Source organism: Nelusetta ayraudi, unplaced genomic scaffold (genome assembly GCF_046127955.1).
Source record: "Nelusetta ayraudi isolate G7.1 ecotype Tasmania unplaced genomic scaffold, CSIRO-AGI_Nayr_v1 ptg000011l, whole genome shotgun sequence".
Lineage (NCBI taxonomy): Eukaryota > Metazoa > Chordata > Actinopteri > Tetraodontiformes > Monacanthidae > Nelusetta > Nelusetta ayraudi.
In genome coordinates this window covers 26,985,001-26,997,500 of record NW_027466061.1, presented here as the reverse complement: position 1 = coordinate 26,997,500, position 12,500 = coordinate 26,985,001, and the positions used below count along the sequence as shown (strand labels likewise).

Sequence of the window (12,500 nt, the reverse complement as noted above, 5' to 3'; positions counted from 1 at the left end):
TAGTTCCTGCTTTATGGCGCGAGGGGGGAAATCCACTTAACCCCGACATACATCACGGCTGAAGGAATTACCCGAACAAACTTTGATGAATTTAAGAGATAAAAGCAAAGGAAAGACATTTTTTTTTTTTTTTTTTTTTGAACAGACGTGTGAGATTTAAGGCCTGTTGCCGGTTAAATTAACTGCTGAGAGCGCGCAAAGACCCCAAATCTGCCGCCGTCATCGCCTGTCAAAATAATGCGTCATAATCGCAGCGTTGCGCAGGTTTGATTCATTAAACCACAGAAGATGATAAATCGTAGTTTGGGGGGGGGGGGGGGGGGGGGACCAGCGCCGGGATTAGTTCACTGTTAAACAGCAACACAGACAAAACCGAGTCCTGCTGCGAATGTGTTCAAATGATCGGGCTAATAAATAATTCCCATGTTTCAGCGGGAGGTGAAAAAACAGTTTGGGCCCAAGACTTCCAAATGAATCAGTTTGTCCAAATTACTTTGGAAAGCTGGCCTGACTCAACGTCAGATTATGGAATAATTAGTTAAAACAGCTTTCATTATCATGACTTAGATGGATTTTTAAGACTTGAAAAAAAAGTGAACGGCTTGTTGAGGCTGCACCATTTGATAAAAAGGTTAAAAGCTAATTAATGAGGTAGGAGGAGTGTGCACCAACCAAACAGGTTGCCATGTTTGTTTCTTATTCTTCTTCTTTCAATGTGGCTAACTACTTAATTGCAGTTGCTGCAATAGCAGTTTGGAGAGTGATTTGATTAATAGTGCAACACTACGGGATGATAATCTGGAGACATCATCCCAGGACCGTGTGTGTGTGTGTGTGTGTGTGTGTGTGTGTGTGTGAGAGAGAGAGAGAGTGCACGTGCGTGCGGGAGTGTGCGTGACCTGGTATCTGTCGGAGTGGTGGAGGTCTTCAGAGGAGAGCGGCGACACCACAGGAGACTCCCCCTCACGCTTGATGTGAACGGACAGCAGCATCGACTGTGGAGGCAGACGGACGGACAGACAGACAGACAGACGGCGGGGAGTGAAAACGTCTTCTATATGCAGATGATCTTGTTACACCGACTTTAAGGCAAAGAATAAAGCAGAGCGTCCACCGCCGACAAGCAGCGCCACACGGGGATCATCAAAGACACGGACCAGACAGTTGAGGTTTTTGTTGTTGTTGTTGCTGCTGTTTGTTTGTGTGTTCCTTTTAATATATATGTATATATATATATGTATATATATATATATATACATATATATATGTATATATATATATATATATATAAACTGCTGTACCAGAGCAGCTGTAGGAACTCTTTCCATATGAATGTTTGAATTGAATTTTTACCGTCACAAATGAGGGCATATATGGGCAACATGGTCTGTGTGGGTTCTCTCTGGTTCTCGGGCTTCCTCCCACAGTTCAAAAACACGCACGTGATGCAAATTGGGAACTCTGAATCGTCTGGAGGTGTGTGAGTGTGAACAGTTTGTCGTTTTGACGTGGCCCCGCGATAAACTGTCGAATTGTCCAGGGTGTCACCCTGCCTTCTCCCCGTGACAGCTGGGAGAGGCTCCAGCAGACCCCCAGTGATCCTGAGTGCAGGAAGAAGTGGGTATAATTGGATTTCCACACTTGTTGTCTTTACCACAAATATTCTGCAAACTGGAGCGAGCAAATCAAAAGGGTTAGTTTACTGTTAAGAAAGATATTTTTAGTTTGACTTCTGCAAAATATGGGACAAATATGTGGGGAAGGTAATAATAAACTGTGAATTAAAGAAAATACATACGGGAGAATTATTGTGCATAATGACAAAACACAGGAAAAAAAATCTAATTTTATACTTTGGCTGACTGCTGAGTTTTAAAGATTTTAAGGGACGGGACAGAGAAAAACAGTCTTCCAAATGGAAATGAATTCCAGACATGTAAAGTTTATTTCTGTATAACACCGAGCTGAGTGGCTAATCTTTAGCCCCAGAGGCTTTTACTGCCACAGATGCTGAGAGGCCCACGTCATACGTGACGACTGTAACCTGCCTGACTTTGACAGTAAAGTCCCTTCCACTGATTGGACTTAATGTTTATGGGACATGAAGAGACGTCAGCGGAGTGGAAGGGGAGGGGGGGGGGGGGGGGGGGCAGGTGGAGGAGGAGGACGAGGAGGAGGAGGAGGAGAAGAAAGAGGAGGAGAAAAAGGAGGAGGAGGAGCGCAACAGTGTATTTTATGAGACTTTGTCTGGCCATAAATCTGTCTGGCAATGTCTCTCTCTCTCTCTCTCTCTCTCTCTCTCTCTCTCTCTCTCTCTCACAGACAGACACACAGACACACAGACACACACGCACATACTTATTAGACTTAAGTGTCTTTTATTCTGACAGTTCAGGGAATTCCTCTGCTGAACAAGAAGGAAGCAAATAATAAGTGTTATACGCTGCTGAGCCCTGATGGTGCTGCAACTCTGCTTATGTGTGTGTGTGTGTGTGTGTGTGTGTGTGTGTGTGTGTGTGTGGCTTCTGTTTCATATCTGCCCCCTTTTTTTCTGTCCGTTTTTTTTTTTTTTTTACAAGGCAGCTATGAAATATTTGTATTTACAGTCTTCATCTATTAATCAAGTGGAAAGGGGCAGAGCAGAGGCTTAAGTGCTCAACAGCAGTAATCTAATAATAATATGTGAGAAATGACCATCCTCCAGGGCTGCCACAGTAAATTGGACATTATGCATGATGCTTTTATTCCTGTGCGTGTCTCTGTGTGTGTGTTTGAGTGTGAGTGTGAGTGTGTGCGCGCGCCCACCCCACCCCTTTCTCCTTCTCTCACGCCGGCTTAAAAAGGTCAGGAATCATTTACCTGAGGGCCTTTGCGGGATCGTGCCTAAGTTTTATCATTAGAATATGACATTTCACGGTTTCCTACGCAGAGATTACGAGCGGAGGACGTTCCATTGAAATTTTGGCCTTTTAAAAAAACCAACCAATTAAAAGTCGGCGCTAAAAAGAAACGATGAGCAGCCATGCAAAAGGTTGCGTTCAAGGCGGGCCGAGTTCAGGCAAGCGGCTGAACTACCGTTTCTTTCTTTTTTTTTCTTCAAAAAAATGACTTTGAAGTGGCACATTTTTGGGATACAAGCATGTAAATGTTCAAAGCACCATTGTGAGGAAAGTATGCTGAAGCTGTTATGGACATGCAGTGGTTGAATAACAGCAGGTTTTCAGGGCAAAATCAGCCATACTGAAGCAGAGCAGGAACTACAGTCACTGCCTGTCCATCAGCCTTTGCACACATCTGCAGATCTACAGGCTACTGGTCCGCAGTTGCATGTGCGAGAAGTGTAATGGGAGAACCAAGAGTGACAAAGTTTGACACGTGGAAGCAGTGAGCGTGTTAAAGAAAAGAGAGAAGGGTGGGGGAGGGGAGATCATGCACACCTGCTGGAGTTCTACTTTCGACTTCCTTAGTGCTGCTACTGTGGTGTTTGGCATCGTTGCAAGTGGCAAAGCCTTTATTCTGCATTTCTGGACGAGAAATCAGGACGTGAAACTAATTTACTCCTTTGGGAGTGTGTGTGGCCCCTGCAGACACCTCACACACTCCTAATCCAACCCCGTCACCTCATCTACGCCAAGCCGCCCCCCCCCATCCCCCACCACCCAGACCCCACGAGGAGCAGCGTCGGGGTTAATCTCCGGCCTAACGGGGTTGGCTGGAGCGGCAGGGCGGAGGCAGGCGGACCTGTGTGCTCCACGCTGGTCCTCTCCAATCTCCACCGCCTGCTGCTGAATACTAAACACCGGAGCGGGGATGCGCAGTCACGAGCACGGGGGAGGGGGAGAGAGGGTGAGGGTGGGGGAGGTCCCCTCTGGTTCCCTCTGACTCCTTCAGGCACCCACAGTGCTCCTGTGAGCACCCAAAGGTGTGTGAGAATCTTAATGAAGCCTTTTGATTGGATGGCAGCCACTAAGTTCAACTTTAATGCAGCGGGGCATCTGATTTCTTCTCATTCTGAATCTAAACCCTGCAGTCAGGAACCAGACGAGCATTCTAAATGATTGCGTATTGCCTCCTGGTTGACATGCTTTTATTTTTGTTCATTTCCTCGTTCAACGGTAAATTGGACAATCAAACATTTTAAAGGTCCCACATAGTGCAAGATTTGTCGCTTCATGAATCAGCCGGTGTCTCACACTGAAGATTGAGGTGGTTGTGATATTTAAGTCCGGCAAAAGTATCACCACTCATTCTTTCTAAACCTTTTTAAGCAATGTGCCCTGGTCTGTGTGGAAGTGAAGGGTTGTTTTGTCTCTCTGTGTTGGTCCTGCAATAAACTGAGAAAGCTGAGTTTATTGAGCACCCGCGCCAGCCGAATGCGGGCTAAGCGGTGTAAGAAAATCTATGGATGGACGTGTCAAGTTCCTCCTGCGTCCTCATGCGTTCCTTCAAGTCCAAGCGGGGCGGCCGAAGCCGGACTGCGTCCATCCGCCGATCATGTTGAGAACCTCTTAGGTTCTTTCAAAACGCCGGCGTTGGAGCCGCTGAAGTGTGAGGACGCGGGAAGGAGGATCGACGGGAGGGAGTCAAGACTCTGCTCTGCAGTTTGACGTTATGTGACTCCTCTCCTGTCTGTCTGCATGTCTCTAATTGGAGTCGGGACGGCACAGAAGCCTTCTGGCTCTGCTGAGTGCAGGGCCACAGGAGAGAGAGCGAGAGAGCGAGAGAGAGAGAGAGAGAGAGAGAGAGAGTGAGAGAGAGAGAGAGAGAGAGAGAGAGAGAGAGAGAGTCTGTGTGTGTGTGAGCCTGAGAGCGCACTTTGCGCTGATTTCCCCTTAGTGCAGCGGAGAGGAACAGAGGCTTCAGAGCAGCAGCACCGTCGGACAACAGCGAGCTCAACTGCATGCCACAGCATCCATCTGTCTCTTTACTGTGAATGTAAATAAAGGCTTTTTGAAGGTTTAAAAAATGTATGAAATGGGGTTTCTTCTCACCTTAGGGGTTCCTGGAGTAGCAGCTCCGTCCTTGGGCGAAGGGTGCTTACTGCTGGAGGAAGCAGAAGAAAACATGTTGAGAAAATTTAGGCAACATCAAACTCAAACTATCCATCCATCCATCCATCCATCCATCCATTCATCCATCCTTCCATCCATCCTTCCATCCATCCATCCATCCCTGGAGAACTGAGACGACATCACCAGCTGGCCTCGCAGTCCCTTCCCGGTTTGGTCGCTACTAGAAGCTACTGGATTTTCAACAGCTGTCTCTCTCTCCGGTTGCTTCTGCTCTCCACTCTTAATTGATTCTCATCATCCCTCTTTTTATTTCTCCGTCCCTCTTCCCAACAAACCGAAACACAGACAGACGTCTCTGTGCTTCTCTGAGCGTCGCCCTGGACTTGACGTTGACAAAGCGAGACGGGGTTGTCATGTTTGCTCTGAAACCCTGTTAGCGCTCCCGACTGCCCGGACGCACGCGCGCACACGCACACACATACACACACACACACACAAACACACACACACACAAGAACACGCAGACACTCACACAGTGACAAACAGTCCAACAGACAGGCAGGATAGAGGCCAGCCACTGGCAGGAAGCGCCTGGAACTGATGTGAGCGCAAACCTCTAATCTGACAGCGGGCTGTGGCAGACGAGGGATTTCCCTTGTCAGTGGACAGAAGGCTGGATAAAAATAATAATGACAAAAACTGCGCTACATGTCAGCGAGAGCAGATTGTGATCCTTTTTTTGGGGGGGGGGTTTGACGCAACCATCGGGTCCTGTGAAACACAGCAGAAGGCCTCCTAAAGAAGACCTTGTTGACTGGACGAACTCTCTGTCTGTCGCGTTAAAAACCGACCAATGGGATTCTTCATTGGCGGGTGCCCTGTTGCAGAGATCTTTGAAGAGAATCAGGAGCAGAAAATGACTCGAGTGTCGCTCTTCGCTCTCACGCTGATGCCGATCTCTGCGACGTCCAGACTCACAGTCGCCTCCGCGGCGTCTTTGTTTTCTTCTGTGCTTTTTAACGGGCAGCCTGCTTCCTGCTTTTGTCCTATGGGCCGCATGGACACCGACCGGTTCTTCAGAACAAAGACTGGCTGCAAACACCTCAGGCGGGAGCTCTTAGAGATGGATGACAGTATTTGTCGTCAGGGTGACGCCGCTCCAAAGGAAACTTTTGAGAGTTTGGATGATTTAATAAATGTTTAGAAGCCCGATATAGTCTGTTTAATAAAATATCATTACTCTCACTGCGGCTCGCCTACCTGTGGTTGTGTTTCGTTAGTCCATAGTTCTATCGTGTCTCCTTTCTGTGTGTGTGTGTGTGTGTGTGTGTGTGTGTGTGTGTGTGTGCCCGCCGCCACGACAAAAAAGAACAAACAGGCTTGACAGAGTGCAGCAGCCGCAGCGTAAAGCACTGGAATCTGACAACACCACCGCCGAGCAAGCAGCCAAACTATCTATTCCATCTGTGTCTCTGTCATCTCTCTCTCCCCCTTCCCTCCATCTCTCTTTTATTCATTACCCGCAGCCGCTGCAGAGGCTGCGACAATAACAGCCACCTCCACCTGCTTGTTGACGGTGTCACACAGCGAGAGGAGGGGAGGGGGGAGGCGAAGGGAGGGAGGGAGGGAGGGAGGGAGCGAGGGAGGGGAGCAGCAGTCGCCTGCCTGCCACAATGGGAGAAAATTGCCTCAGTGACAGGGAGGGTGATAGAGAGATGAAAGGGAGGGGAGGGGGGGGGCGTGAGGTGAGAGTGATGTGGATGTTGGAGGAGGAGGAGGAGAAAGAAGAGCGGGCAACAAAAAAAAAATGAAATAATAAAGAGAGGAAGATGAAAGAAGACAGAAAACCAGAGAGACGGGGAGCGAAGGAGCGCCGCCGCCTCTCCTCCTCCAGCAGCAGCAGCAGCAGCAGCAGCAGCAGCAGCAGCAGCAGCAGCAGCTGTGTGTCCCGCTGCTGGAGATCCGGGGGGAAGTGAGAGAGGCAGAAGATACAGCTGGAGGACCAGTGGAGCAACAAACTATCCGGGAACTCCCTCTCATTTTTCCCTCCTTTTTAATTTTTTTTTTTCCTCCAGTGAGGTGCATGGCTCACCAAACCATCTGCTCCTGCTCCGGCCCCTCGGTCAAATTTTAGAACCCATCCTGGCCCCACCAGTCAAAAACGTTGCCCACCCCTGTTATAGATCGTTACAGGTCTATGTTTCCAAGTGACACAATATTTTTTATATGAGAAGACTTTATGTCCAAAGGGCAACTGCAATTCGTTGACATAATTTGCAAAACTGCATTTTAACTGAAACTTTTCATAAACTCCAAAATATAGCGGCGACATGTGCGTGTGTCACAGTTTTATTTCAGCGTTGTCTTTGTCTAGGGCTGCTCTTTATGTCCACATTGTTCTTGAGCAGGAATGTCTGTGGAGTGACCTACGGTGCATTAGAGACCCCTATTTTCTTTACCTTTCCCCCCTTCACTCAGTTTAATATTGATATTCTCTGTTTCAGAATGTTGCATTTTACACAACTCTGCAGATCAACTTTGGTTCAAAAAGAAACTTTAATTTTGCATCACATAGGGCCTTTAAATTTTGCTTATTTGATTCCGATCTGCTGCCCTCTGGAGGTGACTGCGTGCAAATGTGGCATCTCTTTTCACTAAAAGCGCAAAAATGTAAAATTAATTTAATCTATCCGGTTATTGACAGATTTGTGATTTTTTTATTTATTTATTTTTTAGAGATAAGAGTAAAAACATCATAACGCGCTAATAATGACAGGATATAATATATACAGAATAAATAACCACGTGGAAACACAACCATGAAGCATGAGACAAACTCAGCAGCACTAGAGCCGCTCTATTCAGGCAAACGCACCCTCAAAGCCACCGGTTAAATTCTCATCAATTCCACACAAGTGACAATGGAGCGAGTTCGACGGACAGCTAACAGACGCCGCCGCTCCTCCCACCTCCACCCTCCGACGGGGAGGGGAAAGATGAGCGCGTGGCTGCTAAACAACGATGGAGTGATATTGCCGGCTTCAGAACACTGATTGCTTTTTGCCAGTTTTTCAAGTGTGTGTCGCCTTGTCGAGAAGTTTGTGCTTGCAAATTGAACACGGAGGGGGAGAAAGAAGGGGAGACACACACACGCGCACACACGCGCACGCACGCTGCTTGCTTTACATACCCACAGCTCTTTGGTTCAGCAGTGTTGCTCATCATTAAAGGCAGATTTAGCACAAATTGGACCAAATTCCCACTGTCACTTTCAATGATGCTCGCTCCCATGCGGAGAGCTGAGAGAGGCTGACACGCTGCGCGTGCGTGTGAATGTGTGCGCGCGTGTGCACAGTGGTGCATGTGAGTGTGCTTGCGTGCGTAATACCGAATAGGATAAAAACACACGCAAAAAAAGTCATTTTTCTGCTTGTGAACATTGTGTTAGAGTCGCAGCTGGGCTTTCACTGCGTTCTGCAGAACACGCGGGAGCATTTCTATTGCAATAAAATGTGTCTTTGCATCTTTTCTCCCTTCTCTTTCCTTTTGTGTCTCGACAGCGGGATCCGCCGCCTGTGATTGGACGAGCTCAGAGCGCGAGGCTGTTTCCTGAAACGACTTGCCTGCACATGTGAGGGTTTGGAGAATTACACAGTGCTGCGTGATGGAAGGGCAGACTGCCAACCTTTATTAATTATTGACACACACACACTCCAGCATATCAGACATTTATGAATGACTCTCCCTCCGCTCTCTCCTATTTTATCCATCTCTATATCATGTCTTTATTTCCCTCCCTGGTTGGCCGTCATTATCCAGAATTTGACTCTTCAATTGTAAAAGATCTGCCTGACATTGAGAAGTCCGTCTTCCTATTCCTCTTGGACTTGGGACAATAGGTTGATCTGACATCACTGTCTGTCGTTGAGCTTGCAACTTTTCTTGATGCAGCAACATCGGTTCTTGATTATTATTATTTTTTTTGGGGGGGAGTCCAATTAGACGGCATGAAGGATAAACCGCAGCATTGGTAAGGAGGAGGAGGAGGAGGAGGAGGAGGAGGAACCGCTGTGAAATATAGACATGCACCAGCAGGAGGGGGTGTAAACAGGGCTAAGTGAAGTATGATATCCGCGTGGGGTGACACTCTGGGCTGCCCCGCTCCTCCGGGTTAATGGCACCCATCATAAAGCCGGGCCGCTCGGGCGGCCGGCGGGTCAGCCGTACGCAAACACACCAGCGCACGGAGCGAGCGCCCGGCGGACATAAACACACGGCGGCGCGGCACCGGCTGAAATATGGACCCTAATGGTTGCGTCCCGTCGTTAAAAGGGCTCCCGGGCTGATTTATCCGTCGTGCACCTGCCACGGGGAGAGAGGGCGGCCGAGGCTGCAGCGGAGCCCGGGTCACCAGTTTGATTCCCCAGCCCCCGCAGGAAGCCATGACGTCGGCGGCACGCCGCTGCCTGCTGGGGGTGGGGGGGGGGGATTTACTGCTGGCGGACCTGCGGCTCGCAGGGCGCCGTGGGCAGAGAGGCTGACACGCCAGTTAAATACAGACTGCTGAACACGCAGAGGTTTTCCCGTCATCTTTGGTGCAGAGGGAAACCACACGCCGACGTCCAACAGGCGCACGGAAACACAGTTTGGTTCATCGTGAGCACGAGCGTGTGAGTGTCGGTACCTGAGGCACATGCTGGTTAGCCTCTCGATCTCCGTCTCCATGTGCTCCTGCAGCTCTCCGGGCCTGAGCAGCACCTGGCAGATGGGGCAGATGGGCGCCTGGCTGTCGTACAGAGACATCTTCTTTTTACCTGCGGACGAGACGGGAGGAGGAGCGTCAGTCGGCGAGCGTGCGGAACAAAACCAGGAGCAGCGTCGGCGTCTAAATCTGTTGAATTCTTGCCACGGAAACACTCAGCAAAGAGCCCAAAGACAATGTTTTGAGTGTTTTGGAAAGGTTATTTTAGGGTGCAAGTGGGCCAATGTGACTTTCCACAGGAGGGTATGGACGGCGTCGGACCAGTGAGGGGAGAAACCACTAAAGATGAATTAAAGTGACTAAACTGACAGACGAGGTTTGGAAAACTTGACTCCAAATAAGGACGTGCAGGATTCCAGAGGTCAAATCTCTGCTCTGCGAAACTGCTTTGCAAAAAAAATTGAGAAAAAAAAGGCTTTTGCATGTTCATTCATATGGCGTAAGTCATGTGAATGCTATCTAGAAATGTAGCTGCATGTTTGTCCCCAATTCCACTTCTTACACGGGCGGAACAAAAGTAGGAAGCTGGTTGTGTCCTGTGAGATCAGAGCAGATTTAAAGCGGCGGCGGATGAGATAATGTTGCGTGGAGGCTGCCAACAACACTACCTCACTTCATTGTCCTTGATCAGCAGGGCAGAGGGCAGGGCCTACCTGCCTGATTGTCATTGTATATGTGTGTGTGTGTGTGTGTGTGTGTGTGTGTGTGTGTGTGTGTTTCTGGTATGCTGCAGCGCCACTTGTGCTCCCGTCCCACTTTTCCAAGTCTGTCCGAGCCCTCTAAAAATACCTCCGATATGAAAGGGCTTCTGGACGGCGCTCAGCTCCCCTGTCTTCGGCCAATCAAATGGGCTGTTTTTAGTTGCGGGCGAAACAATAGGCTCCGCCCAAGCCAGGATATCCCGTTTAGACTGGCTGTCACCACGGCAACAAGGGGACACAGGTAGGGAGAGTCCCAGTCAGCGCTGTCTCTCTCTGTCTCTCACACACACACACACACACACACACACACACACACACACACACACACACACACACACACACACACACACACACACACACACACACACACACACACACCTCGTTTTTCGCTAGGCGTGCGTGTGCATACTGGACTCCTATCGTGCTCAACTGATACTTAACGGAGCTGCAGCGCTGAGCACGTTAAGTGACTTTGAAAAACAGGTAATCAATGACTCTCGCTGTGCTTCTGCCTCTGGTTTCACACACACACACACACACACACACACACACACACCTCTGTTTCAATATCTTTCTTTCTGTCTTTCCCTCTCTCTTCCCCCTTTATCGTCTTGACAAGATAATTTGAGTCATGCCGAAGCCGCCGCCATCCGCCACGGCAAACAAAGGGAGATCCAATCCCTGTCTGCGGCTGATGGGGCTCTTTCTATTCCGCGGGCAAACACACCCACACACACACACACACACACACCTGAAGGACACTCACTCACACATACACGGGTAATTTATTATTTCTGGGGTTTTGTTATGCTGAAGGAATGTCCCTTTTTTGAGCCCCAGGCTTGTTTTGTGCAGCGTAAAATGAGTTTGGATTGATCCATTTTGAACAGGCTGAAAAGGTTTTATGTATTTACTGAATGCAGATGAAGGTGAATGTAAATATGTATGTGTAGGAAGGAAGAGCCGGCAAGTGAACGTCACTGAGCACAAACGTGAGCATTAGATGAAGAAAAACTTTTCTTTTTGTCCAGCAGTAGGACATGGAAAAAATGTTGAGGAAGCAAACGAAGAAAACAAACAAACATAGATCAATAATGCATAGGCAGTTTCCTACAGCAGAGGACATCTGATTGGTTAGAATAACTTTATGATTTGATCACTTAAAGTCTGAATTGTTCGCCTTTCGTTGCTTCCTGATTCGGCCCTTTCCATTTGTCCTCTACCTACCATCATCTTTCTTGGGGAGGGGGGGGGGTTGGCTGGTTGTAAAACCGATCCTGTACCCCACTGTCCTCCCACCCCGGAGAAATAAATGTCTTTTTTCTCCTCCTCCTCCTTCTTCTTTCTAGCTACACGTCCAACGTTCCCAGAGGAGAGGAGAGTGGAGCCGAACAGACAGATAAATCCAGGAAGAAGAGGAGGAGGAGGAGGATGGGAGGGAAATGGGAGGGTGAGGGGTGAGAGTGGGGGTGATAACAGGGGGTGCAGGGTGTGTGAGTGTCACACTGCGGGGGTGTCAGCGCCTTAAAGATGATTAATGTTGGGGCGACGCACGCAAACACCACCGTTGGGTTTTTTCTTCCCCCACACGTCCTGCTGTGTGCCTGAAACACACACACACACACACACACACACACACACACACACACACACACACACACACACACACACGCGCGCACACACATCCTGTGGTACGACAAGGGTGCGTTTAATCTCAGCGAGCAGAGGGAAGGTATCAGATACGGCGGGACAATAACGAGGAAAAGAGGCTGACAGGACACTTTAGTGCCAGGATCCTTCAGGGAGACTTCAGCCAACGGAGAGAACCAGGGATGGATGGATGGATGGATGGATGGATGGATGATGGATGGATGGATGGATGGATGGATGGATGGATGGATGGATGGATGGAAGGATGGATGGTTGGATGGATGGATGAGAGGAAGAGACAGGAAGTGTGGTGCCCCTCCCTCCCTCCCTCCCTTCCTTCTTCTCTTTCCTCAACAGCTCCTCTCATCCCTCCTC

General features: G+C 48.9%; 1 protein-coding gene across 8 annotated transcripts in view; it reads right to left on the bottom strand.

Annotated features, from left to right (window-relative positions):
* rnf220a (ring finger protein 220a) overlaps window positions 1-12,500 on the bottom strand; it is a 152,003-nt gene that overhangs the window by 24,925 nt on the left and 114,578 nt on the right. For 4 of the 8 annotated variants that reach the window (XM_076022296.1, XM_076022301.1, XM_076022298.1 and 1 more), the window contains 3 exons: window positions 9,697-9,826; window positions 4,992-5,043; window positions 900-995 (listed from right to left, as the gene is read on the bottom strand). In XM_076022296.1, coding sequence (XP_075878411.1) covers window positions 900-995; window positions 4,992-5,043; window positions 9,697-9,826 — 278 coding nt within the window. The remainder of the gene's footprint in view (window positions 1-899; window positions 996-4,991; window positions 5,044-9,696; window positions 9,827-12,500) is intronic. The other 4 variants (XM_076022297.1, XM_076022300.1, XM_076022303.1 and 1 more) reach the window with 1 other exon arrangement.